This window comes from Juglans microcarpa x Juglans regia, chromosome 5D (assembly GCF_004785595.1).
Source record: "Juglans microcarpa x Juglans regia isolate MS1-56 chromosome 5D, Jm3101_v1.0, whole genome shotgun sequence".
Lineage (NCBI taxonomy): Eukaryota > Viridiplantae > Streptophyta > Magnoliopsida > Fagales > Juglandaceae > Juglans > Juglans microcarpa x Juglans regia.
In genome coordinates this window covers 7,555,350-7,578,714 of record NC_054602.1, presented here as the reverse complement: position 1 = coordinate 7,578,714, position 23,365 = coordinate 7,555,350, and the positions used below count along the sequence as shown (strand labels likewise).

General features: G+C 34.8%; 3 protein-coding genes across 8 annotated transcripts; 1 reads left to right on the top strand and 2 right to left on the bottom strand.

Moving 5' to 3' along the window:
* Window positions 1-428: 428 nt before the first annotated feature.
* Window positions 429-8,440, bottom strand: LOC121264353 (protein argonaute 2-like). Its single transcript, XM_041167488.1, has 3 exons — window positions 7,251-8,440; window positions 2,811-4,020; window positions 429-2,052 (listed from the first exon to the last, which is right to left on the bottom strand). The coding sequence occupies exons 1-3, from the start codon at window positions 8,233-8,235 to the stop codon at window positions 609-611; spliced, it is 3,639 nt and encodes a 1,212-aa protein (XP_041023422.1). The 5' UTR covers window positions 8,236-8,440; the 3' UTR covers window positions 429-608.
* Window positions 8,441-11,683: 3,243 nt separating this feature from the next.
* On the top strand, window positions 11,684-15,576 carry LOC121264351 (O-fucosyltransferase 23). Of its 4 annotated transcripts, XR_005940486.1 has the most exons (5): window positions 11,709-12,511; window positions 12,606-12,698; window positions 12,804-14,180; window positions 14,773-14,843; window positions 15,000-15,576. XR_005940486.1 is itself a non-coding variant. In XM_041167486.1 (4 exons), the coding sequence occupies exon 3, from the start codon at window positions 12,829-12,831 to the stop codon at window positions 14,170-14,172; it is 1,344 nt and encodes a 447-aa protein (XP_041023420.1). In that variant the 5' UTR covers window positions 11,709-12,511; window positions 12,606-12,698; window positions 12,804-12,828; the 3' UTR covers window positions 14,173-14,180; window positions 14,773-15,576. The 4 variants fall into 4 exon arrangements, 3 of the variants coding, with proteins under 3 accessions (XP_041023421.1, XP_041023420.1, XP_041023419.1); XM_041167486.1 differs by having other exon boundaries at window positions 14,773-15,576; XM_041167487.1 differs by lacking the exons at window positions 11,709-12,511; window positions 14,773-14,843; window positions 15,000-15,576 and adding an exon at window positions 11,684-11,702 and having other exon boundaries at window positions 12,804-14,486.
* Window positions 15,577-17,581: 2,005 nt separating this feature from the next.
* Window positions 17,582-22,341, bottom strand: LOC121264350 (E3 ubiquitin-protein ligase HEL1-like). Of its 3 annotated transcripts, none has more exons than XM_041167482.1 (4): window positions 22,310-22,341; window positions 21,396-22,053; window positions 19,311-20,068; window positions 17,582-18,287 (listed from the first exon to the last, which is right to left on the bottom strand). In XM_041167482.1, the coding sequence occupies exons 2-4, from the start codon at window positions 21,801-21,803 to the stop codon at window positions 17,909-17,911; spliced, it is 1,545 nt and encodes a 514-aa protein (XP_041023416.1). In that variant the 5' UTR covers window positions 21,804-22,053; window positions 22,310-22,341; the 3' UTR covers window positions 17,582-17,908. The 3 variants fall into 3 exon arrangements, with proteins under 3 accessions (XP_041023416.1, XP_041023418.1, XP_041023417.1); XM_041167484.1 differs by having other exon boundaries at window positions 21,396-21,924; window positions 22,310-22,340; XM_041167483.1 differs by having other exon boundaries at window positions 21,396-22,110; window positions 22,310-22,336.
* Between the last annotated feature and the right edge of the window lie 1,024 nt (window positions 22,342-23,365).

The window sequence follows — 23,365 nt, the reverse complement described above, 5'->3', positions numbered from 1 at the left end:
ATATCATCATATTCGAATGCTTTATATCTGAATCAAGAATCAAGGTTGGTTTAATAATTCCACGGGCTCAAAGTTCTTGGTTCTACATATTATCCACAGTTGCCTTTAAGATTATGAACGAAGAAAAATAAAACTCAAAACGGATCCAAAACGTGCCTGGAGCACAGAAAAGCAGAACATTGAACCTTGAAAACACAACGTAAGCGGAACACTGCTCTGAATTCACATGGTCCACAAACAATCAACCTGATTGTTTAGAGGAAACATAAATATAGGACGCATTAACATAACAATGAACCATGAGAGGAAATATAAAGACACAATAGCTAGCAAAATACTGAACCATGAGAAACACAGAGGACACGGACAGGCACGGAACATAAAGCTAAATGGTCCACACAAACCCTGATTCTTTAGAGGATAGACTAGACACGAAAATAAGTCATAACCCATTAGATTCACGCACAAACTCCTTTGCCAATTCACATTAGGAAAGGAGGGCATCGGGCATCGTCAACAAAGGTGTTTATCCTAACCCCTTCCTGAAGAAAAGAGCAAGAGATCAAGGATCACCGATGCAAGCCTCTAAACAAAATACATTTTATTTTCTAGATTGGGATGCAACTTGAAAAAATTGAATTTTTGATCAAGTGACGATGTTGACAACGAAGAAGATGACGTTGAACATGTGGAAGTGGATGCTGTTGAAGCTGGGGAATGTCCCTCCATTGCCTCAAAATAGAGGCGTCCCTATAAGCGACAAGATCAGCATAATAGACCGGTGGGACTAGCGATACAGGTTTAGTGCACCGAGCAAAGGTAAAACAGAGATCATATATGAGCTTTTGCAAATGGTTAGAAGTAAACCCATGCTCATCCCATAGGACATGGTAGTGCGTGGGCTTGCTAGTCCCAAGGCTTCCATAATGACTACAAAGATAGAAGTCGAACTCAAATGGATGAACTACTATTGTGTCCACAACTGTGCCCGGAGATATATTGCCAAGGGAACTCCTATCCCGGGCACTTTCCGGAAAGAAACGAGTCTGGTGTCGCTTTTGGGCAACAATAAGTGTGATAGTTGGCGTGTACTTTACAGATTGGAATGCCCTCTTCAAATCTAACAACTCCTCATTGAGGGCCATATCAAATTGGCTCTCACTTACTCCATCACGAAAGACCACAATCTTGTCTGGCCTAACATTGTTGAGCCGAGCATAGTTTTCAACAAGTTCCAGACACATGTCCCCAAAACTCAGAATCCTCTCCTTTCGATGGTCTTGTGGGCAGACACGTGCTGCATAGCGATTTGCAGCAGGCCAGTTCATGGTTGCAACAACAGCAGCTATAGATGGACTTGTAGTGTTCCCTGAACCAGGATGATTGACATCAGCCCCTACAAACATAACATGACCTTTGTCCTCAAAGTGGGGCAGAGGGTCATTAAGCTCTACATTGCTACCTCCAAGCTTGGCATTTATCTTGATAGCAAGATTTGCAAGATTCTGGTCATTTGCCATGTTAGCATTAGTGGATAGGCAACACTGTGTCACAATACCAACTTGGGTCTCAGAGATCCACTTGAGATATTTGTAACCAGGATCCCTCTTAGACATCACACAAAGAAGAATTTGTAGATGACCTTTATAAATCTTATAAGCCTCTTCCTTCGTGCTTTCAAGTAGTTCACGCAGCATGTCAAGCCTTAAGAATATATCCATTGTTGCGCGCTTACATACACAAGGATCCCCCATGTGGATTCCCAGATCTTTGCAACGATTAATAAGCTTTCGAATGAAATCATCACGATCCAGTCTGAATTTACCCCTATCGGAAGAGCTGAAGTCAATAACACCCCACCTATCAATTCTTTTTCCTTCCACAACTGATTTTCCAACAAGGTTCCACTGGCATTTCACTTTTTCAACTGTAACCTTAATTGTTTTGCCATCAGAAGCACCTAGCTTCAACTCAGGTGGCTCAATAATGCGCCCTGTAACTTCTGTCATGTTCGAATCTACTTTCAGTCCAAAATTTTGAACCATACCTCCACTGCCAATAAAACAAAACCAAATTTGAAAAATGACATATTGATCCAATATGTGAATGAATGGAAATCTCTGTCTAATAATGTTTGATGAATCTGACACCAAAACTATCTACATCATGAGGCAAAATGCCCCCAAAATCACCAAGATACTGCAGATGTAAGTTTCATGTGTCCAACATTTATTAGTTTATCAACTACATACTCATAGCACGCTTCTACTAATGCAATTGTAACTAAAATTGTTAGGCCAATGGCACTCAAACTTCATAATTTACACATGGCTACCATAGCCATTGCAGTGACAAATATCCTTCAAAGAAACAAAAAACGGATATGTTGTTCATTGCTTAGTTTTACTACAGGTGGCCAGCATGAGATCCACATTAAAAAAATTAAAAATAAAAATAAAAAATTCATATTACAACATGAAAGCCAAGTACACTATCGTGATAATTTTAGCATTTTTTACAAGGACAGCAAATTGCACCTACTGAGAATATACTCAATTTTCTACATGAAACATAAAGCACAATATAACTGTAACATTTAGCACGTATTTTCAAGCATTATCATAAGAATTCATAAGATAAATTGTTCATACCAAACAATTATTTTCACTCTTAAGTGAGACAACTTCCTACAAATACTAACGGCACACAGCACCCAATTTGTTTTTTTATGAAACAGCAAGTGCAGAAAAGTAACAACAGAATAAACAGGTCTTACCAAAATAAAAAGTAGGAATTTCATATTTACATACCCAAAAGGTCCGTCTTTAGAGCACACCATGCTGCATATCTCATCCTTCCTAACCTTTGGTTTTGCTAATGACATGTCCTTCAACATTATGGCCGCATGTCTATTCAAATGCTCCTTTGGATACCTTTGCCCCTCAACTAAGACACAAAACTCCATCGGCACATCATTTCTCTTATTTCCTTTTCCTAAATCCAAGCAGGGAATATCCTTATACAAAATTTCCTTGTCATATTTGTCCCTAAAGTAGTCAACAATCCTGATTCTCCTTGTTGAACTCTTGCACTCTGGATCTTCTACATCAAATAGAATCCTATTTGTATTATCAAATGTTAAGCCCCTCACGATGAACTTTTGTTTGGTTTTTCTGTGAGTCACATTAACTTTCAGCCCCTTCAGTGCCCTATCTACTTCTCTCCTAAACCTTCGGAAATCATGCATATCAAAACCGACAATATTCTCCCCAAGAAAATCTATAACAGGCATTCGCTTCCGAAATGCCAAAACTGAGTAATCCAGACACATGGCTAGACCTTGGGAGGTGGGCCTTAGGCTGTGTTGAAACCCTCTAGATGCCATGATGCCGCACCTAAGATCATCTCCTTCCCTAGGTACTCTTGGGAAAAAACTTCGGCCAACTGCGATCATGTTCCTAGCTGGGTTCTCTTTCATTACAAGATCCAATCCTTGCAATATATCACGGGGGATCGACAAAAGATAACCACATAAGTAATCTCTCAACTTGCAAAGCTTGAGCTCATTCACAAGCTTGATGGTAACTACATATGAACCACCCCTTGTGTCTTCTCCCTCAGGGAGTTGCACATAAAATTTTCCAGTGGGTAATGATACTGCACTGAAAATGTTCTTCTCGCCATCATATGCAGTCAACGACAAGGGAAATCGTACAGGATCATCAGAAGATAATTTATTCCTGATCATCAACAGATTTGGTTTTGATACTTTCACAGGTCGACCATTCTTGAGCGGCACCTCTGGTTTGATATTGAGATCATAGTGCATTATAACAGTGTCTGCACTGAACTTGACAGGAAAGTGATTGACACAAAGCGTGGTTGTTCGGGTAGCTAGTGTGCCACCCTCATCAGGTCGTTTCACCGGAAGATTTCTGTTTGAATCTTCTAGAGGTTCAGATTGAAAAGTTGTCACCTTCTCTGACATTCTCAGAGATTGCAGTTCTGGAAGAACAGGATCTGTGAAGAAAAAAAGAGCCGTTTATCTGTGGCTGCTGAAAGTGTTGAATTAATACGGCTCCCTTTTTCTAAAACAGAAAGCATTTGCTCATACAGAAGATCAGGAGATTGATTCAGACTTTCTTGTGGTTTGTTGGTCCATAGAGAAGAAAACAGAACAATAATGTATGGGCCAAAAAAACAAAGAACATATGTCTGGCTTTAAAAGTTAGTTGTTTGCCACAGAATGAAGAGCACAGCCAGAAAAGAAAAGGCCTTGTATTGTTCCCAAAATATTGGCGTCTTCCATTAGTTTCCTATTCAAAATTTATCAGCACTTTTATACTTTAACAAGGAACAGTTTTCTTAAAGTGTAATTAACAAAGAACTTAGTCTTCCCAAAATAAGATTTCAAAATTCAAAACATGAATAAAGTTCACGTCTAAGGAAGTCAATGCAAATAATCCAATATATAAAATTAAATTATTTATTATTAAAAGAGGTGAATCTTCCCCTCTTAAATTCCTGATATCCTTGTCAGGCCAACTAAGTGGCTCTGATACCAAATGTAATGATTCTAGAAAGAGTTGGCTACATCTACACTACAACCCAATAAGACTAGTAAGTAGTTAATATGGGACCTAGCATCCATGACTACCTTTAAAACCTACTCACTCTATGTGGGTTATTCCCATTCTCAATGTGGTCTTGAGTTTTATAAACGACATATTACAAAACTCTAAAATCATATGTAACGACCTTGGAAAAGCACCAGCCACATTAACTACAAACCCGAAAAAAATTCGTTTGAAACTTTTTATAATCACTTATAAAGCCAAATTTCATCTAGTAAATAGTTAATATGAGACCTAACACCCGTAACTACCTTTATTACCTACCAATTTTATATGGGTTACTCATTTTCAAAGTGGGAATCAAGTGTTACACATACTGAATACAATCACGTGATGATTAAAGCAAGTCAAGCAATAAGAACTTCAAATATAATTGATTAATGGCTAATAATAGTTGAAGAAAAGCCAGACCAACTCATAAAAAAATAGGAGTTTCATTCCAAACTTAACGTAACTAGTCGCACACCCAAGCTATGTACGGAAAATTGTCAAGATTTTAATTCTATTCTAGTTTCAATTTTGTTTATAACTTGGTTTTGTGAAAATTGTTTATACATGATCTTCTTTGATAACTAATTTTAGCGAAATACATATAAATGAAAGAAGGTGAAATATTATGAACGAAAGAAGACAATGTTACGAATAAAACATGTGTTTTAGACCTTTAAAATTTTATGGCCTTTCAAGTTATTTTAAATTTATGGTCATTTAACACATTAATGGATGATAAGGTTGACCGAAAGAAGACAAATGTTATGAATGAAAGAAAGCTAAGTGTTTTTTATTTTTAAAATTCTATAAACATCAAAATTATTTAAATTGATAGTCAGCTAATTTGAAAGTAAAAACTGAATGATCTTTTGAGAATAGGAACCTAATGGTCTTTTTGTGCATTGAATGGTCATTTAAAAAAAAAAAAAATTGAGAAACAAAAAAATGTTGGTAAGAAATTAAAATTGTCTAAATAATCATAATAAAATCATCCTTTGCAGTCTTGTCTTAAAATAAAATCTTTGTACATTTTAATTCAATTTTCTACTCTGCACTTTTAAAATTGATCTAGATGGTCATTCCACGAGAAATTCAACCAATAATTATCGTGTCCTGTTTCATAAAACAAAAAATAACTAAAAAGAAAAAAATATATATATGTTAAAAATTGAAAAATCTCAAAAGAATATTATAAATAAAAAGTAAATAAATTTAAAATATACAACTTTTAAAAATATTAAATTCAAAAATTTTAAAAAGGAGGAGGAGGTAAATATCAAGGAGAAGGAAAGGCAATTGAGAGAATTGAAGAGAGAAGAAACGAAGTAATATTTAAAACTTGAGGGTTATTAACCAAATTTTTTTTTATAAGTATTATTAAGCAAAATTAGAAATCGATTTTTAAAATTGAACTTTTTAAGCTGAAATTGATTTCATGGACCGAAATCATTTTTCATTAATTGATTCTTCTAAATGCAACTGAATACCGAAAAATCATGAAAATTATTTTCTAAAATCATTTTACAAAAAATAAACAAAACCTAAAAGCAAATCTCCTCTCAGGGTGAAAATTTATAGGTGTAATCGGTTCGATTCGATTTTATTTTGAACATTTTTTAAAACTAAACCAGCATACATCGGTTTTGAAAATCTAAAAACCAACACCGGATCAATTAACTACCGAAACCGGAACTTCTGATTTTGGTTTTATTTTTTTGGTTTTACCGTTCAAACAAAATCATATTCCAACAAAACTTTAACAAATAATTGATCTATATTCTTCATTTTATATATTTTTGGCTAAAAAGTTATAAAATTAAAATTTATATATTATCTCAAAATTCAAATGTTACATTAAAAATTATAACATTAATTTATGTTATATCAAAATTCAAATGTTATAATAAAATTTATAAGATTAATTTATATAATATCAATAATCAAATGCTACATTAATTTTATGTTATAAGATTTTTTTTTATATAAGAAATTTATTGAAACCACATAATTAGATATAGTCCAAGTATACAAGAAGTATACCAAAAAAAAAAACAATTAATTACAAACTAAAGCTGAAAAACAGCATGAAAATCAATTTTATGTTATAAAATTAATAAACATGAACAATAAGATTAAGATTTTATATTATATTAGTTAGTAATTAATATATATAATGTAAAAACTCATATAAAAAATTAAAATATACGTACTGTTGTTCTAAATATCAAAACCGGATTAGTTTCAAACCGGTTTTGATTATTAAGAACGGGACCGATACTGAACTGGACCGAACACACCAATTCAGTCGGTTTTACCGGTTCACCGGTTCTTTTTTACAGCCCTGAAGGAATAATGAAACAACCAATTTTACCTCCACATTTTTCCCATGTTTTTCTCCCTTTAAGTCATGACTCATAATCTGAGCAAACTTTGACTTGTTTGAAGCATGTTTACTAGGCAAAAATAACGAAGCTCCAATTAGTGAATATGATTACCGGTCAAGTCGGCCAAAAGCAACAAATATGCTCGTCTGAGAGCAGGAATGGTGTTTCCTTCACCGTCCCTTTCATCAAAATTGGTCAGGTCCACAACAAATATAAATATATAATGAATTAAGTCAAATACCAGCTATACGTTCAGGTGGAGATCTCTGGAGCTGACGCTGAACAGGTGGAGCAGCAATCCATGGACTCTTACCTGTCCCACTCCTCCACGCTTCTCCTCCCTCTCTATTACCACCGCCACGCCTCCACGTTCCTCTACTACCACCGCTAATGCTACTCGAACCCTCACCTGAACCGCCCACCCACGCGGGTCCCACCACCGGCGCCTTCCAACGGCCCGATTCAACATTGGTTTCGCCTCGCTGCTGTTCAGGTGAGGGTTCAACATTACTGTCACTCCTCCACGCTTCTCCTCCCCCTCTATTATCACCACCACGCCTCCACAATCCTCTACTACCGCCGCCAACTCTGCTCGAATTCTCGCCTGGACCGCCCACCACCGGAGCCCTCCAATGGACCGATTCAACATTGGCATTACCTTGCTGCTGTTCAGGTGAGGGCTCAGCATTATGATCACTCCTCCACGATCCTCTACCACCACCGCAAACTCTGCTCGAACCCTCGCCTGAACCGCCCACCAACGCGGATCCCACAGCCAGAGCCCTCCACTGGCCCGATTCAACATTGGTATCAACTCGCTGCTGTTCAGGCCCTGAGGGCTCAATGTCACTATCACTCCTCCACGATAATTCTCCCACTCTATTATCACCACCACGCCTCCAAGCTCCTCTGCTACCACCCCCAACACTGCTTGAGCCCTCTCCTGAACCGCCCGTCAATGCGGTTCCCATCACCTGAGACCTCCAATGACCAGATTCATCATTACTATCGCCTTGCTGCTGTCGTTGTTTTTCTTCCCACCCCTGGGCCCCAGTCCTCCACGGCCTCTGTTGATAACCACCACCACCACCTATTCCTCTCCATCCACCTCTGCCTCCGTCTCTGGATCTTGCGCTACAATCGCCTCCTGGTCCTCCTCTCTCCACCGAATCTCCTCTTCCACCTCCATCTCTGCCTCGTCCTCTGTATCCGCCTCCTCCCTCCATTGGATCTCGGAAGCAAAGTCGCTATCTAGCACTAACCGTTAAGCAAGTAGATTTTGTGGAAGCAATCTGTACAGTGCAGCGCGCCATGGATATATAATTTGACGCGGAGAGAGAGAGAGAGAGAGAGAGAGAACGTGCCAAGGTGGGGACAAAAAGGTTGGTGAAAGACCTCGGAAATTCCAGAAGTTTCGATGCAACTGATGCCTGAGGCAAAGAAAGAGCGTGAAAATGACGGAGCAATTTATGGGAAGGAAAATGCTATGCCCACAGAAAATTTTTTACCGAAACCCTCCACCGATCTTTTTTTAATTTTTTTTATTTAATGATTAAAGAAATATTTTTAAAACATGTTGTGAATTTAAAATAAAAATAAAAAATATAAAGAAAATATATTTAAAAAAATAAAAAATAAATTTACTCTTTTCGGTGGAATCGTCCCGTAATGGGAATTCTAGGGATTTGCATGAGAATTATTGAGAACCAAACGAAATAAATCACAATTTTAAGATTAAAAAGTTGAATTATCTTTGCATTGATCATACGTATTTTTTTGGTCTGATGAGATCAAAATTAAAATTTAAATAAATTATTATTAAAATATAACTTTTTAATATAATTTTTATTTAAGATTAAAAAAATAAATTATTTATTATATTTTAGAAGAAAATTGAAAAAAATATAATGATTTCATTTATATAACCAAATCATGCCTATGAGTGCAAAGCCAAGTGCCCAATGACATAAAGTCCGGTTATTCTTTATTAAAGTATTTGTCAATCATTTAAGATAGACAAAACCAATCGATGTTATTCAGAATAACGAATTCGTATTGAAAACAACAAATTTTTAACGTATAATTATTATACTTTGAATTAAAGATATACAAAATCAATCAATGTAATTCGGAATTAGAACTTGCCATAAATCTATTTTTCTAAAAAACTTAAAAAGATGAACACAACAAATGAATTATATATTATTTAATATTGGGATCTAGACCTTCATGAAAAATATTACGTGTCTAATACTTTCAAATTATAAAAAGATGTTTGTCATAACAAAAAAAATAAAAAAATACTGTAAGAACCCTCTTATAAGAAGATTAGATGATTGATCAACTAAGTAGCCTCGGAAGAGAATATCAATATTTCTTAATAAAGATTATTATAAACTTAATTTATTTAATTTACATCAATATTTTTTATTAATTAATATTGATTGTATTATTGTCCCTTCCAAAAAGCCCTCTCAATCCTCCCCAAAAAAATGTACTCGTATAGACAATGATATAATATATATAACTAATATGTTTATACAATTAAATAAATCATATTTGTAGTCATAAAATATGCAAACTTTACATATTCTTTTAAAATAAATTTAAAATTTAAATAAAAAATAATAACTTTTTTTAATAATGAATCACAAATTTTTCAAAATGAATATACGAAACTAACTTGCGTCGTTACTCTTCTATAAAAGATAAGTTATACATCGATAATCCTAACTTAACAAAAAGCCCATTAAAAAAATTGATTGACATGTAAACTTATAAAATTATTTTTATAAGGCTGATGTCTAGACAAAGTAATTGTTATTTTATAATAAAATCGGAGTGAATCCCAATCCTGATTTGGACTTGGGAGTGCTGGACCTTTGAAGCCTGGGGTACGCGCAGCCCAAACAATGTTAACTTCTACGCAAGAGCCTAACAAGTAGATGCAGGCAATTACGGGCTAAGCGGATGGGAGCGGGCTGCTGCTTGCATCAGATTTGGCCCAAATGTAAAACAATCAGCATAAAAATTTCAGTGCCCGAATCTTTACCGATGCCAAATGACAACAGATGCCACGACGTTAACAAGGCAGGTTTCTCTTGACAAAAGTGCTAACAAAAAAGGCAATGATATACAACTTCTCAATCTCTACATGTCATATTGTTTTTAAATTTTTAATATTTTTTTAAATTTTATTTTGAGTTTATTTTTTTAAACTAATTTAATTCTTCTATTCATTATTCATATATTAAATATTTAATAAAAAAATAATTAAATTAAAAAAAAATATAGTGTGTGGAGGACTAGAGGTTGTGCATAGTAAGAGGTTGTATAAATTTTTTCAACAAAAAATAGAAAAAATCTACACAACCTCCTATTATTCACACAACTTCTACACACCACATTTTTTTTTTAATTTTTATTATTTTTTCTTTTATTAAATATTTAATATATGAATAATGAATAGGAAAATTGAATTAGTTTAAAAATAATAAACTCAAAAAATATTAAAAAATTTTAAAATTTTAAAATATATGATGTGTGGAGGTTGAGGATATTGTATAGCATTGCTCCAAAAAATAAGATATTTGACCATTTGGATTGAGAGTTACTCTCAACTCATCATATCTCATTTCATTTAATTATTATAAATTTTTAAAGTTTTTACATTAAATATAATAAAAAATTAAATTTTTTTAAATTTTAAATAATAATAATAATATTAAAAATAAATACATTAAAAATATTTTATTCTACTTTCAATTTTCATATTAATTTATCTTATCTCAACTTACTATTCAAACGACACCATAATTTAAAATTTATTTTTATAAAATATTTGTATGACTAAATTATCTCTCCTTTTTATAGCATGGATGGATCATAAGTGACGTATATTTCTTCTATTTCTTATTTGGATCCACTGAAAAAGGGTACAGAAATGTATACCGAATAGTATTTTATGTTTTTCTTAAAATAAATAAATGTATTACAAATATTTAAAAAAATATTAATCGGTACACTTTATCAGTGTACTAAATGTTTTCCTTTTTATTTATCATTTAATCACTAATTTTTATTAGTATGATATATTCGATAAGTGATGCAGATATTTAAAAGCAGAAAACTCAAATAAAATGAAGAACATGCTTATCCTTATTTTATTACGATGACAACGCATTCAAAATTCAAAAAACTATAGACATAAGCTATACTACTTGCTAATTGATTATAAGTGACAGCTAATAAATAATGTTTAATTAATGGCAAATCTATTATGCATATGCAATATAGGGGATTATCAACAACTTGCACGAGACTCGAGAGTAGGACAACGCGTGGATAAACATTATTTTGTGAACTTTTAGGTAAAAGAAAGAAGAAAAACATTATTGTAAAGTTTAGGCAGTGCCCTCTGCAATCTGCACGGCTAAACAAAGAACATGCCAGCCAAGTTCTACCTGCCCAAAAAGTCCAACAGTCAAATACTCTTTTTCCTTTATTTATAATTATCATTGGAACTTAATAATTTAATCATATACTAATAATCCAAACAAGTACAAGCTCACGGAACTGTTTCCCCTTTGTGTTTTTTGGGACCAAATTTCTGATATTCCTCTATGAACGGTAGCTCAATTGTCCTCTTGCCGTCTATCTGATCGGACAGATAGGACCCATCGATCTCTTCTCTGTACGTTTCTGATCTCTGACACCTTTTTTTTGGTTTCTTTTGCATTTCCCAACAATCATGCATCTATTCATCCACAGCAGATTCCAAACCTTTTTCGTTACGTTCTGTTTCCCTTCCATCCTCCTATCCTTTTTCTTTTTGCCGTGTACTATTTTCTTTGCTTTTTTTTTTTTGGTTTTTAATTTGTGTAATTTATCATAAAGGGTTCTTGGTTGTCATTTCTTTACAAGTTTGTAATGATGATGATGGCCATGATGGGCTGCTCTTGTTGCATTTGTTTTGCGTGAAATACGGCTTTTGTGGATTCCTTTTTATGGTGTGCATTAATCGTCACCTTCGTTTCTTGCTTGTTTCTTTTGCTTTCTGGGTTCTTCTCAGAATTCAGAAATCTGGGTTCCTTTTATCAGAAGCCAATTTTGATTCAGACGATATAGCTTTTTGGAATTACTTCTTTGTTGGGATTCACTGTAAGAGAATCAAATTACGAAAAGGTAGATTTACGCAGTTTTTGTCTCGTCGCTGGAAATCTGAATCCCTCACTCCCTCTCTCTCTCTCTCTCTCTCTCTCTCTCTCTCCCCCCCCCCCCCGCGCCGCGCCGCGGCGCGTGTCAACTTCTAGTCCTTCGGCATTGCACGAGTCCCTTTCTGAAACTGGGGTCCGAAACAGTCTTTAATGGTTTTTGGATCCTTCCCCAAACTCAAGATAAGTATCACATGGCTATCTCTTGGCGCATTCGGCTTTGAATATGGCACCTGGGGTTTGATGCATATAGCTTTTTTTCGCTAAATCTCATGGCCTTTCAATTGAGGTGCAAAATCCGTAAATTGTCGCTATTAAGTACTCAATCCTTTTTTCAGTTAAATCTGATCATTTTTTTTTTACCGTTTCTCTGATTATTGCAGTTTTTTCTTGGAGTTTTCTTATGGTTTCCTCTGCAGAAATTATGGGTTGTAAACCTGTAATTTTTTCATGTCTGGAGTGACAATTGTTTCTGGGTATGTGCAACTCACTGGATTGATGTTGATTCCTTGCGATTCCTCTAGCATTCATGTTTGTTTTATGGAAGCCGTGACTCGTACATGATTGGAATGATTTTGCAGTAGCGTTCTTTTGAGTGAACTTTAAATGGACTTACCGCCTAATCACAAACATTCCAAATTCTCTGGCCGGTATTTGAATTCCATAGCATGCAGATGCGTTGTTTTGGTTGTGATTGCTCTGGTTATTAGAGCTGTTCTGCTTCCTACATTCTCCGGCTTTGGTTGGATTGAGCAGCAGAACTTGATCTTCATCCAGAACCGCTCTCTGTTATTCAGTTCTGAATTTGGAATTCGGAAAGATAAATTCTTGGAGGTTCCTCAGATTGTATGGGGTCTAAACAATCAAAAGATTGCATTTGCAAGAGCTTGTCTAACTGCAAGAATGCTGAACCGAACTCTTTTGATGCCTAGCTTAAGTGCTTCACTGTTCTACAAAGAAATTGACCTCCTGCGACCCATTTCCTTCGATAAGGTGTTCCAATTCGAGAAGTTCAATTCACTCTGCAATGGATTTGTCCGATTGGGTCGTTACTCCGATCTTACGAATCGTATAGGGATCTTTGAGCTTCGAAAGGGAAGCGGAAGGAAATGGACAATTGAGAGAGATTTAGATCAACTGAGACAGCATAGAAAAGACACTACTGATGGGCATGAGCTAATTCGAATAGTTGGGAAGAACCCATTTTTATGGCACGATCATTGGCCTATTAAGGACTATGCCCGGGTATTTGAGTGCTTAGTTTTGGTTGATGAGATAGCAAAGGAAGCGGATAAAGTTGTATCCAAGATTAGAGAGAAAGAAATGGAGGTAACAAGAAAAACTGAATCTGTGCAACATGGTATCAGTTCTGAGAGTTCTACGTTTCAGCGAGTGCCTTATGTAGCCGTCCACATGAGAATAGAGATAGATTGGATGATTCACTGTAAGAAATTAGAGCAGAGATTTAACACTAGCCAAATTTGTAGCAGCAAGGAGGAGATTATGGAAAGAGTGGGAAACATTATGGACCTAAAGACTCCAACTGTGGTTTACCTTGCTGTGGCTGACAGTCTTCTCGAAGATTCTTCTATATTGAATGGATGGAAAGTAGGCTTGCTTCCTTTGGAGAAAAAGAAACTGGGCGTTGATGGAATTTACAGGAAGTATCCATATCTCATTCAGTCGGCAATTGATTATGAAGTGTGCTTAAGGGCTGACGTCTTTGTGGGAAACAGCTTTTCTACTTTTTCGAGTCTTATTGTTCTCGAGAGAACACAGAAGATGATCAAAGAAGGCATCACGAGATCGTGTGGGATGGATGTAAGGTGGCCGTCTTATGCATATAATATATTAGGGGAATCGAAGGGCCCTCATAGATGGATGACAAATATGTCTGATTCAAGCCTTCAAGCAATTAGCTATGGCTCTAATGACATCTCTTCTTGTTGACGCTAATGGTATGTGATTACTGCTGCAATGTTTCCGACTGTTGGAGATATTGAGGCTTCTCTCCTTTCTGAAAAATTTAGATAGTCACAGTGGCAAATTGGTTGGTATAGTTACAAATTATGTGGATTCTCTGTCAAAAAAATCAGTTATAGATCATGTTCATGTTCAGATTTATACCCAATTAGGTCATTTTTTCCTTCCATGTAATTTCTGGCATTCCTTTTATTTTCTTAACTCGGTGGCATACTTTTTTTCCTTTTTTTGGTAAATTTTCCTACAGCAGGAAGTATATCAATGATCCATTTATTATTCAAGTACCAGAGATCTTTTCAATTTCTGCATTCCTTTTGGATTCAGTAGATGGGCATATATATGTTAAACTGTTTTCATCTGGATTATAATGACTATAATCCTCTTTTTGTTAGCAATACCGTGAGGGAAATGGAAAGAAACTTTGAAAGTAATTTCACTGGTTCTTGTTATATCTCTTGATGTTGATCTTCCCAGAACTCAAACGGAGAAAGTTCATTCTTTCTTTCTTCCCTCTTCCATCCCTTCATTTCCATTATACAATCTTCATTTTCGTTTTTTTGGGGTAAGTTTGATGTGCAGAAGCATTCTTTTGTGGCTGGACTATGTTCCAACATCACCCGAGAGATTTCACTCTCAAGGTACTCGCAAGCATCTCCGTTCTAAATTTTCATTTACAAAATGCTGTCTTTCCCTGTTCTTGTCTTTTGAAAGTCGAGATTTTACCATATATGCTGCAAATTTCTCATGATCTTGATGGTGATGCTTTGTACTGTCGCAAATGTAATGATTTGAAGTTAATTGGAGACAACTTGCGTCCTTGAAACAAAGAAAATCACATCATAAGAGGGGAAGGAAGTTGAGGAGTAGATGGCGGGCTGGTCTCCACTCTCCAGAATGGTTACTGTGATATGACAATTTGATGCTTATTGTGGATTTCCAAAGCTTGTCAAACAACAGGAGACTAGAAGCTTTCTGAGCTCTTTTTTTTTTTGTTTCCCTTTCCCCTTTATTCCTTTGTTTATTGCTTGAAGGTTGGTGCAGCAAGGAGAAGGGTTTGTCCAATCAATCACCCAATTTGTGAGCTCCAGAGTATAATCAATGAATTGTGGTCCCCTTCTACCGGGTAGTATGTGCTCTTTGTTTTATCTTGTTTTTCTGGTTGGAAGAGTGCTGTTAGCCCTGTTTCTGACCATTTTGATTGTCCTAGATTCCTTGAGTGCAGTCATGGAAAACGCACTGCTGAGATCCATCACTTTTTGTTACGTGGGAGACCTCAAATCGTGTCTCGTTATTGTCTGCAGCTGCAAGTCAGTAACTCTGATCTGTCAGTACCGGCAACTGAAATAGACACCTCTTCTATGGCCATAGTCATTTTTGTGGTTGGCATCGTCACTCTTACTCCATCTTAAAGTCAAGATCAGGATAAATTTACGGAGATTTTATCCTTAGCTAAAACATAATTTTTGTCATAACTTGGTTGTCATAGCCATAGGAGCCAACCGGGCCAAGTTTTAGGTCTGATTGGATTCGAAAAGTGTTTTATTTCATCATATCATTACAATTTTCTCAAATTTTCACATAAAATATAATAAACAATTTAACTTTTTTGAATTTCAATCCAATTTTTTCAAATTTTAAAATAATAATAATATTAAAAAAATAATATTTTAACAATATTTTGTTCAACTTTCATTTAAAATTATTTCATCTCTAAATTCAAACTAGCCGTTCAGCTTTACTAGTTTATTTCATATATATATATATACACATGAAATAGTTACTAAAAGCTACCAAGATGATCTCTTATATAGCTTTCTAAAAAGTACTTTGGCATTCGAGTCAGACTTCTCCATGATGTGATAAATTTAGGACTTGTTTATTTTCAGAGATGAGATGAGTTGAGATTAAAGTTAAAAAGTTGAATAAAATATTATCAAAATATATTTTTTAATATTATTATTGTTTTAGAATTTGAAAAAGTTGAATTATTTATTTTATTTTGTGTGGGGATTTGAAAAAATTGTAATGATGAAATGAGATAAGATGAGATATTTTTTAAAAACAAACGAGACCTTAATATCAGATCAGAATGAACGGTATTATTTTCACGTCGTCGATGAATGACAAAACAATATTTCTGTTACTGAAGGCTGAAGGGGTAATACTCTGAACAGTGACAATGTTACCGTAGGCAACAATTGAATGTTTGATTCGGATTCTGCAAGGTTTATGAAGTACTTAACCTGATATATTTGCTGAAAATTTTGTTGGAAGCATATGGGAGATTTTAGGTAGGAATTAGGATACCTTCGCAGTATATTAGGTGTCAAGTTTTGGCAAAATAGATCAAAGACCTTGTAGAGTAAGGCTGACGGTAGAGAGTTTCTTGAAATTTACGGATAAAAAGAGCTGTAGGACTTTTTATAAATAAATAGAAATTAATTGTATAAATCTCAAATTGATAATTTCTGCCCAGTCTTTGTAAAAAAAGTAGATTACATGAAAAAATATAAAAAAAAAAATTAATTAATTTTTTTTAATAGAATATACTTTTGTACAAAAGACTTATGCATAACGTCTACTTAAAATTGTCGGTAGCATTAATAAATCGTTTGCGACCAAAAGAAAAGAAAATGGAAAAGTCATGGTGTTGGTCTAAAACTGAAAGGAGCACCGAGTTTGTGGTAGTCATGGTGTTGGTCTAAAACGAAAGGGCTACACTCTGAATAGTGAAATGAATTGAATTAAAATATTTTATTAAATTTTGAAAAAATGAGAGAAAAAGTTAAATAAGAATATTATTAAATTATTTAAATATTATTTTTATTTTAAAATTTGAAAATGTTTGATTTTTTTTTTTTTTTTGTATTTTGTATTTTGTTTTAAATTTTAAAACAAAGTTGAATATTTGAAATTAAATAGTATTTTGAGTTTAATTGATATTTAGAAAAGAAATTATAAAAAGTTTTGAGAATATCTAAATGTCAAAACAATCAAGATGTCGAATTTGCATCTGGTATTTTTCTTATTAAATGCACGAGAGAGAGAGAGAGAGCCATCTCCTTTTAATATGTTTGTATCATCCCAAAATACACCCAGCAGAATTCCATCATATATGTTTTCTAGCCAAACAAAAAATGAGCATAAGGCAAAACGCCTGTAAAACAAAGGTACACCACTGTACGCTGGAGGGGGGAACCACCATACGATCCTCCCACCTCTAAATCATGATAAATATGCCATTTGGTCCAAAAACTTTGGCAAAAGCACACTTTCAGCAACAACTTGAAAAATAAGGAAGAAGACCCACATTTTTAAAACAACACAACACCTACACAGTACACACAAAACCTACACATGTACATGCGCTACAGAATGGAAAGGTATCTTTCACTGGCTTTGCTTTTAAGTGACATAGTAAATGTTCTTTCAAATTACTGATATAACAAGTGTTCTCTATCCTATTTCATTTTCTTTCGAGGAGAAAGTAATTGATCAAGCATAAATTCTTCCCCTCCATCTTATGCAAGGATCACAATTTTCAAGCGTGTAATGACTAAAAACCTACGTAGAAAGAGAAGAAAGAGCACTTTCCTGCATGTTGCTGTAAATGAAAATGAGAGTGAATAGAGTGAGGAATTCTTTCCCTCCCTTGAAGCAAAGCAGCTTATTTTCTGATTTCAAGAGGAATCCCGTATTTGCTTCATTGGATATAGTCTTCATAATAGTTGTCGCTTATCACAGAAACAAACCTTTCAAGCCAAGGAAGTTGATGGAGATCCTTCATGGCATCTACATAGGAGTCTGTACAGCGAGGTGGGGATTGGTAAGGGTGATGGTCACTCAAACTAAATCCTCCGGCAAGGAACCTTTGGATCAGAGCCAGCTGTGATTTTTCTTGGTCTGAGTATGCATCCATAATCATAGGCAGCGAATTGAAAGTCTCCCAAGCCCATTGTTCCGACTCTTGCATAGACTGGGTATAGTCTTCAGAGTTCCCTTCATCCCAAAAGGCACACTGACAGGTCTGTTCGCCAACCCTATATTCTGCTCCACAAGAATAACAGAACTCATGCCCACACCTGGAAATGTCTCGTGTAAGCCAAACTTTGTAATAAGGAAGTTAAAACCATGCTAACAAAGTTGAATATTTGTTTCTGATAAGGAACTAACAAAGTCGAATATAAACCATTGAAATCTGCATATAGAGCCTTAACAATCTGGCATACATGTGCATAGAAGAGCAGGAGATAATAATACCGAGCAAAAAAGCAATAGCATAGACACATCTGTCCTACAACACCTTAATCAAAATAATTAGTTTTTACTCTTTTCTGTTCTCCTTATGACTATCATAGTTACAATTCACTTCTAAGAAAATGACCAAAGTTGGCTGGGTTATATTGAGTTTAATTGTAAAGCAGAGGTTTTTAACCGTTCTGCTTGCATCTTATAGAATTATTGACAGCTCACTCTCATCTTAATCAAACGCAGACACTGAATGAACGGAAAATTCGACTCTATTGCACCATGTTGAGAGAGAGTATAAAGATGAAGGAAATTTGACTTGCACACAACAATTTTGCATGTGAACAGTTAAAAACTTATACTTGCATGTGAACGGCAAAATATCATATATGCATGTGAACCTAATTAGTTCAGAATCTATACTTAATTAGAACATTTGTGGATGACCAATTTAATCTTATACTTGTCAGAATGCAACTATTCTGAGGCAAAAATACTTTGGCATGTAGCATTGGCTAAAAAAGCATCATCTAAAGAATAAAACTTGACATGATCCATTGACGGTGGTAGAGCAAGATACGTTCAGTATCAAGAAAAGTCATTCCAATTACATTTAATCACAACACCTTTTATTTGCATCAGATAGGGGCACTACATCATCTGATTGTCATCACTAAAGGGAGGTTTGCCTAAGACTAACAATACATTTAATTCATAAGACTAATTTATAAAACACAGACACCAATACTATATCTAAAATCGCTTTATAAATCATAACATGGTATAATTTATACCATTAATGAAATGTACCATGCTTAAGAAAAACCTCAGCAAAATGTGCAAAAAAGGTCTCTTACCAGCAGGTCATGTGATAGCAACCTTGAGCAAGCTCAATCATCCTGCGGCATTGCTGGCAACGTCTCCACCTTTTACTTTGTGCCAAGCGATACAAAGTAATGTCTGCTGCATCTCTCTCCTCCAATGGAAGGTTCTGGTACTCTTCACAGCTCATCGAAGAATGCCAAGGAACACCACATTCCACACAGATAAACCTCTGGCAGACTGGGCACTCAACAGAGCTATTACCTGATTGACTTGATGAGCTTGCTCTAGCTGACAAACATTCACGAGGATCTAGCAGGACAGAACAATTCGAGAATGGGCAGTAGATTCTACCTGAGTGGAGAACATTTGCTTCTGCAAGTGCTCTCTCTAAAGATAAATAGGAAGATAGTGGAAGAAACGATTTGCACTCAGTGGCGGAGATGTAATATTTGCATCTCAACTGAGGGCATCTTATTGGGACTTGAGAGGACTGCACTTTTCCATCAATATAGGTTCTCATACAATTCGAGCAAAACTTGTGAGAACATTTCATGGTCATCATCATCAGTGATAACTTGTCCTCGCAACAAATGGAACAGTTCTCAAGCGATTTACCCTGGGAAGCAAAAGAGACAACACCAATTGCCACTTGGGCTAAATTCAAAGGCTGCTCCAGATCAGCACTGGGGATAAGTTTCAAAACAAAAGCTTCAAGATTATCGGCATGTTCTAGAATCCTTTCCCTTAGTGCTATCAGAAGCGGGATCTCATGCTTTTCGTCATGGGTTATCTGCAGATATTTACATCACATCATTAAAATGCACTCGAAACCTCAAAAGAACAAGCTGTAAGAGAACGGCAGTTATCAAAGAAAAATTAGGATTTTTCAACTCTTTACAATTCTTAGACTTTACCCTGACAATGGATGTCTCTTCCCCTAGTATTAAGCATGGGAAGTGCTCATAACAGAAATATCACGTGATCTTACCAGCTATTTTGCAAAAATAGAAAAGATCCAGTTAAGTGCCAGCTCAACCATTTGTGGAACTTAAAGTCCTATTTCTCAATACAAAAAGGTATGAAGGTTTTAGACCCAGCTGCATCTCAACTAGATCAAAGAGTGAACCTATATAAAATTATTATTGGGGTGAGAAATAGACTTCCAATTTCAAATTGGAAGTATCATCAAGTGCACCACCATTTTCAGCTATGGATTGATCATTGATAGAATACCCATTGAACTCTATTTCCTGATTAAAAATACCTGCCAACTTCATATCCAGATAAAATCAAGAAGCTCTTATGATCATGATTCGTGCGATCAAGTCAGTCCAGAAAGAGAGAACTTCCAATTATCTCCCTTCATACATGGTACTAAGGTTCAATTTTGCCTTCTTAACCAGAATGCCTTTTCCAACTCAACCCTTTCTTTTTTTTTTTGGGAGGGGGGGGGAGAGAAAAACCCCACTTTCCTCATGAATAGAAGAAAAGGCTTGATTCTTTTGTTTTGATCTTCTCAGTATTTCTCATAAGCTGATCTTCTCAGTATACTTTGTCTTAGTAGAAATTCTCAACCTTGGCCTTCCCTTTGACAATACTCCAAAGCTTAGACAAAGGATTACTTTCCGAAATGGCCATTGACATGCCCAGAAAAAGATGCCCTCTTGCAGCGAAAAGATCACCAGGGAGATTTTCACTGGGGTTAAGTACCAGGTGTAAGGTGACACCCCGGCCCTTAAGGGAAGAAAATTCGATAAGAGGCATGATAAAGAGGAATTAATGGCCCTTTTTCTTTCGTGAACAAACTGACATAACTCTGTAATTGCATTTGGTAATTAACCCATACAATTACCCCCTCAAAAACAGAAAAAACAACCCGTATAACCAACAACAGTTAAACTACTAACTTCTACTACTACTAATGAGAATAACCAAGGAACGACAAACCTAAATTTCAAAGAATATAATTTATAAATTCACTGAACAGAAAACAGAAAAAGGAGATGGGAAAAATCTTAATAAATGACTTCCTTATTTGTCTGATTATGTAGACCTTATCATTCATATTGAGATTATTAGATGAAAAGATATCAAATGTTCTACAATGAAGGACTCACCTGGTCATACAACAGCTGAGAATCGGTAAAAGCATATACCCGACGGATGTTGTTTAGGGAAGCCTCCACCAGACCATCCATCAGAGCCAAGTAATCAGCGACAGATTCCTCAACATAAAAATCGAGCTTTTTCTGCACCCGAAGAACAGGAGCATTGGCTGATCTTTCCATGACCACCCCAATTCCAGAAATCCCAGAACCAGAGTCCCCAACATCAGCTATCGATATGCCCTTGAAAAACATCTTCACCGAAAATTCATCAAGATCGTTTTTTGACTCTTCCTTCGCAGGTTCTTCAGTCTCCTTCCATACTTCCTCATCCTCGCAACAACTCCGAAAATCTTCCTCATCTTCTTCCCTGACTAAATTCGCAGACGATTCATCGTGAAGAATTGCCCGACCCTCCATTTACAATACCTATATCTCAAATAGCCCACACCGGCCCTGCAAGTCACTTCTGATGTGTGATTTTTATCAAAATCTAAAGACTTCCCATCAGCATACACGATCTGAAACTATGTTTCGGCGCCTATACATCACAAAATCACAACGAAAAATCCATGTCAAGCAATGATCTTTCGGCCCTTATTTCTAGATCACAATATAAGGACAACCCACTGTGAAGCCCATCCAAAACAACAAATTGTTGCATCAACTCCTAAAATGACAAAGAAAACCCAGGGTTATCTTTCATCTCCTGATAGAAGACCGACACCTAGAAAATAAACCCATCAAGGGATAAATTCAGAATTCCTTGTTGAAGCCTATTTATACCCAATATATCACAGAAAACGTTATAAACAATTTTAGAAAAAATAAAGGAAAACAAATTGCAAGAAAATAATATATTTTATATAGCAGGTAGAAATAGACAAGGGTAGTCAATAGAAAGCCAAGAAGTGAAGCTTCCGTACCATCGTGGTTTCCACGCAGTCTATAAGTATTCTCGTTCGATTAGTTAAACTTAAATGATATTTTTTCATGAAAATAAGAAAAATTTGATTTTTAATTATTTTATTAACATAAATTTTTATATTAAAATAGTTATTTTTTATTATATAATAATAAAATAATATAAGATAAATTTAGTTTTAATTATTTACATCAAATCTTCATATTAGATTATATATTTATTCATTATATACTAATGAATAATTAATAATTTCAAAAATATTTAATTTTTTTAATTATTAATTTTTTTTATTTTATCATATTTTACTATTCTACCTATTATATATTAATTAATAATTATATTCTTATTAAATTAATATATCACTAACTCAAATTAATATATCAATTGTGATAAAATATGTGATAAAAAGAGAGAGAGAAATAATTAATAAAATATATATTTGATGCATGTACATTAACCTTTAAATTTAAAAAAACTTTTAAAAATTACTATAACTAAATTTCAAATATTTAGAATTTTACTAATTTAATATGAATATATTTTACTTTCTAATAACCAAACACTCATTAAATTTAGCTTTTTTAACTAATCAACTAGAGTGCTGGATCAAATCATTCGTAAATTCCTTTCGGGGCTCTGAAAGAAAGAGTATTCGTAAATAATTAACAAACCCTAACCTGACAAACGCTCCTTTAGTTATTCTCACAAAAAAAGGGATGTGGAATGTCAAATGTGGAGAGTGAATCATCGGTTACTACTGTTGCTTAAGGGGAAAGGAAGGTCAAGATCTATCTCTGCTTTGCTGGCATTTTTCTCCGATTTGGTGTGGTTATTTAACTCACTTCAATTTATTTTAATTCATCATTATAATTTTTTATAATTTTAATATAAAATATAATAAATAATTCAATTTTTTAAAATTTTAAAATAATAATAATATTAAAAAATAATATTCTAACAATATCATCTCAATTTAATTCAGTTTAACATTAAAAAGCAACCGAGTTTCACAATTTCATTGCATACTGTTTAGCTTTGTACAATTTCACAGTTCACA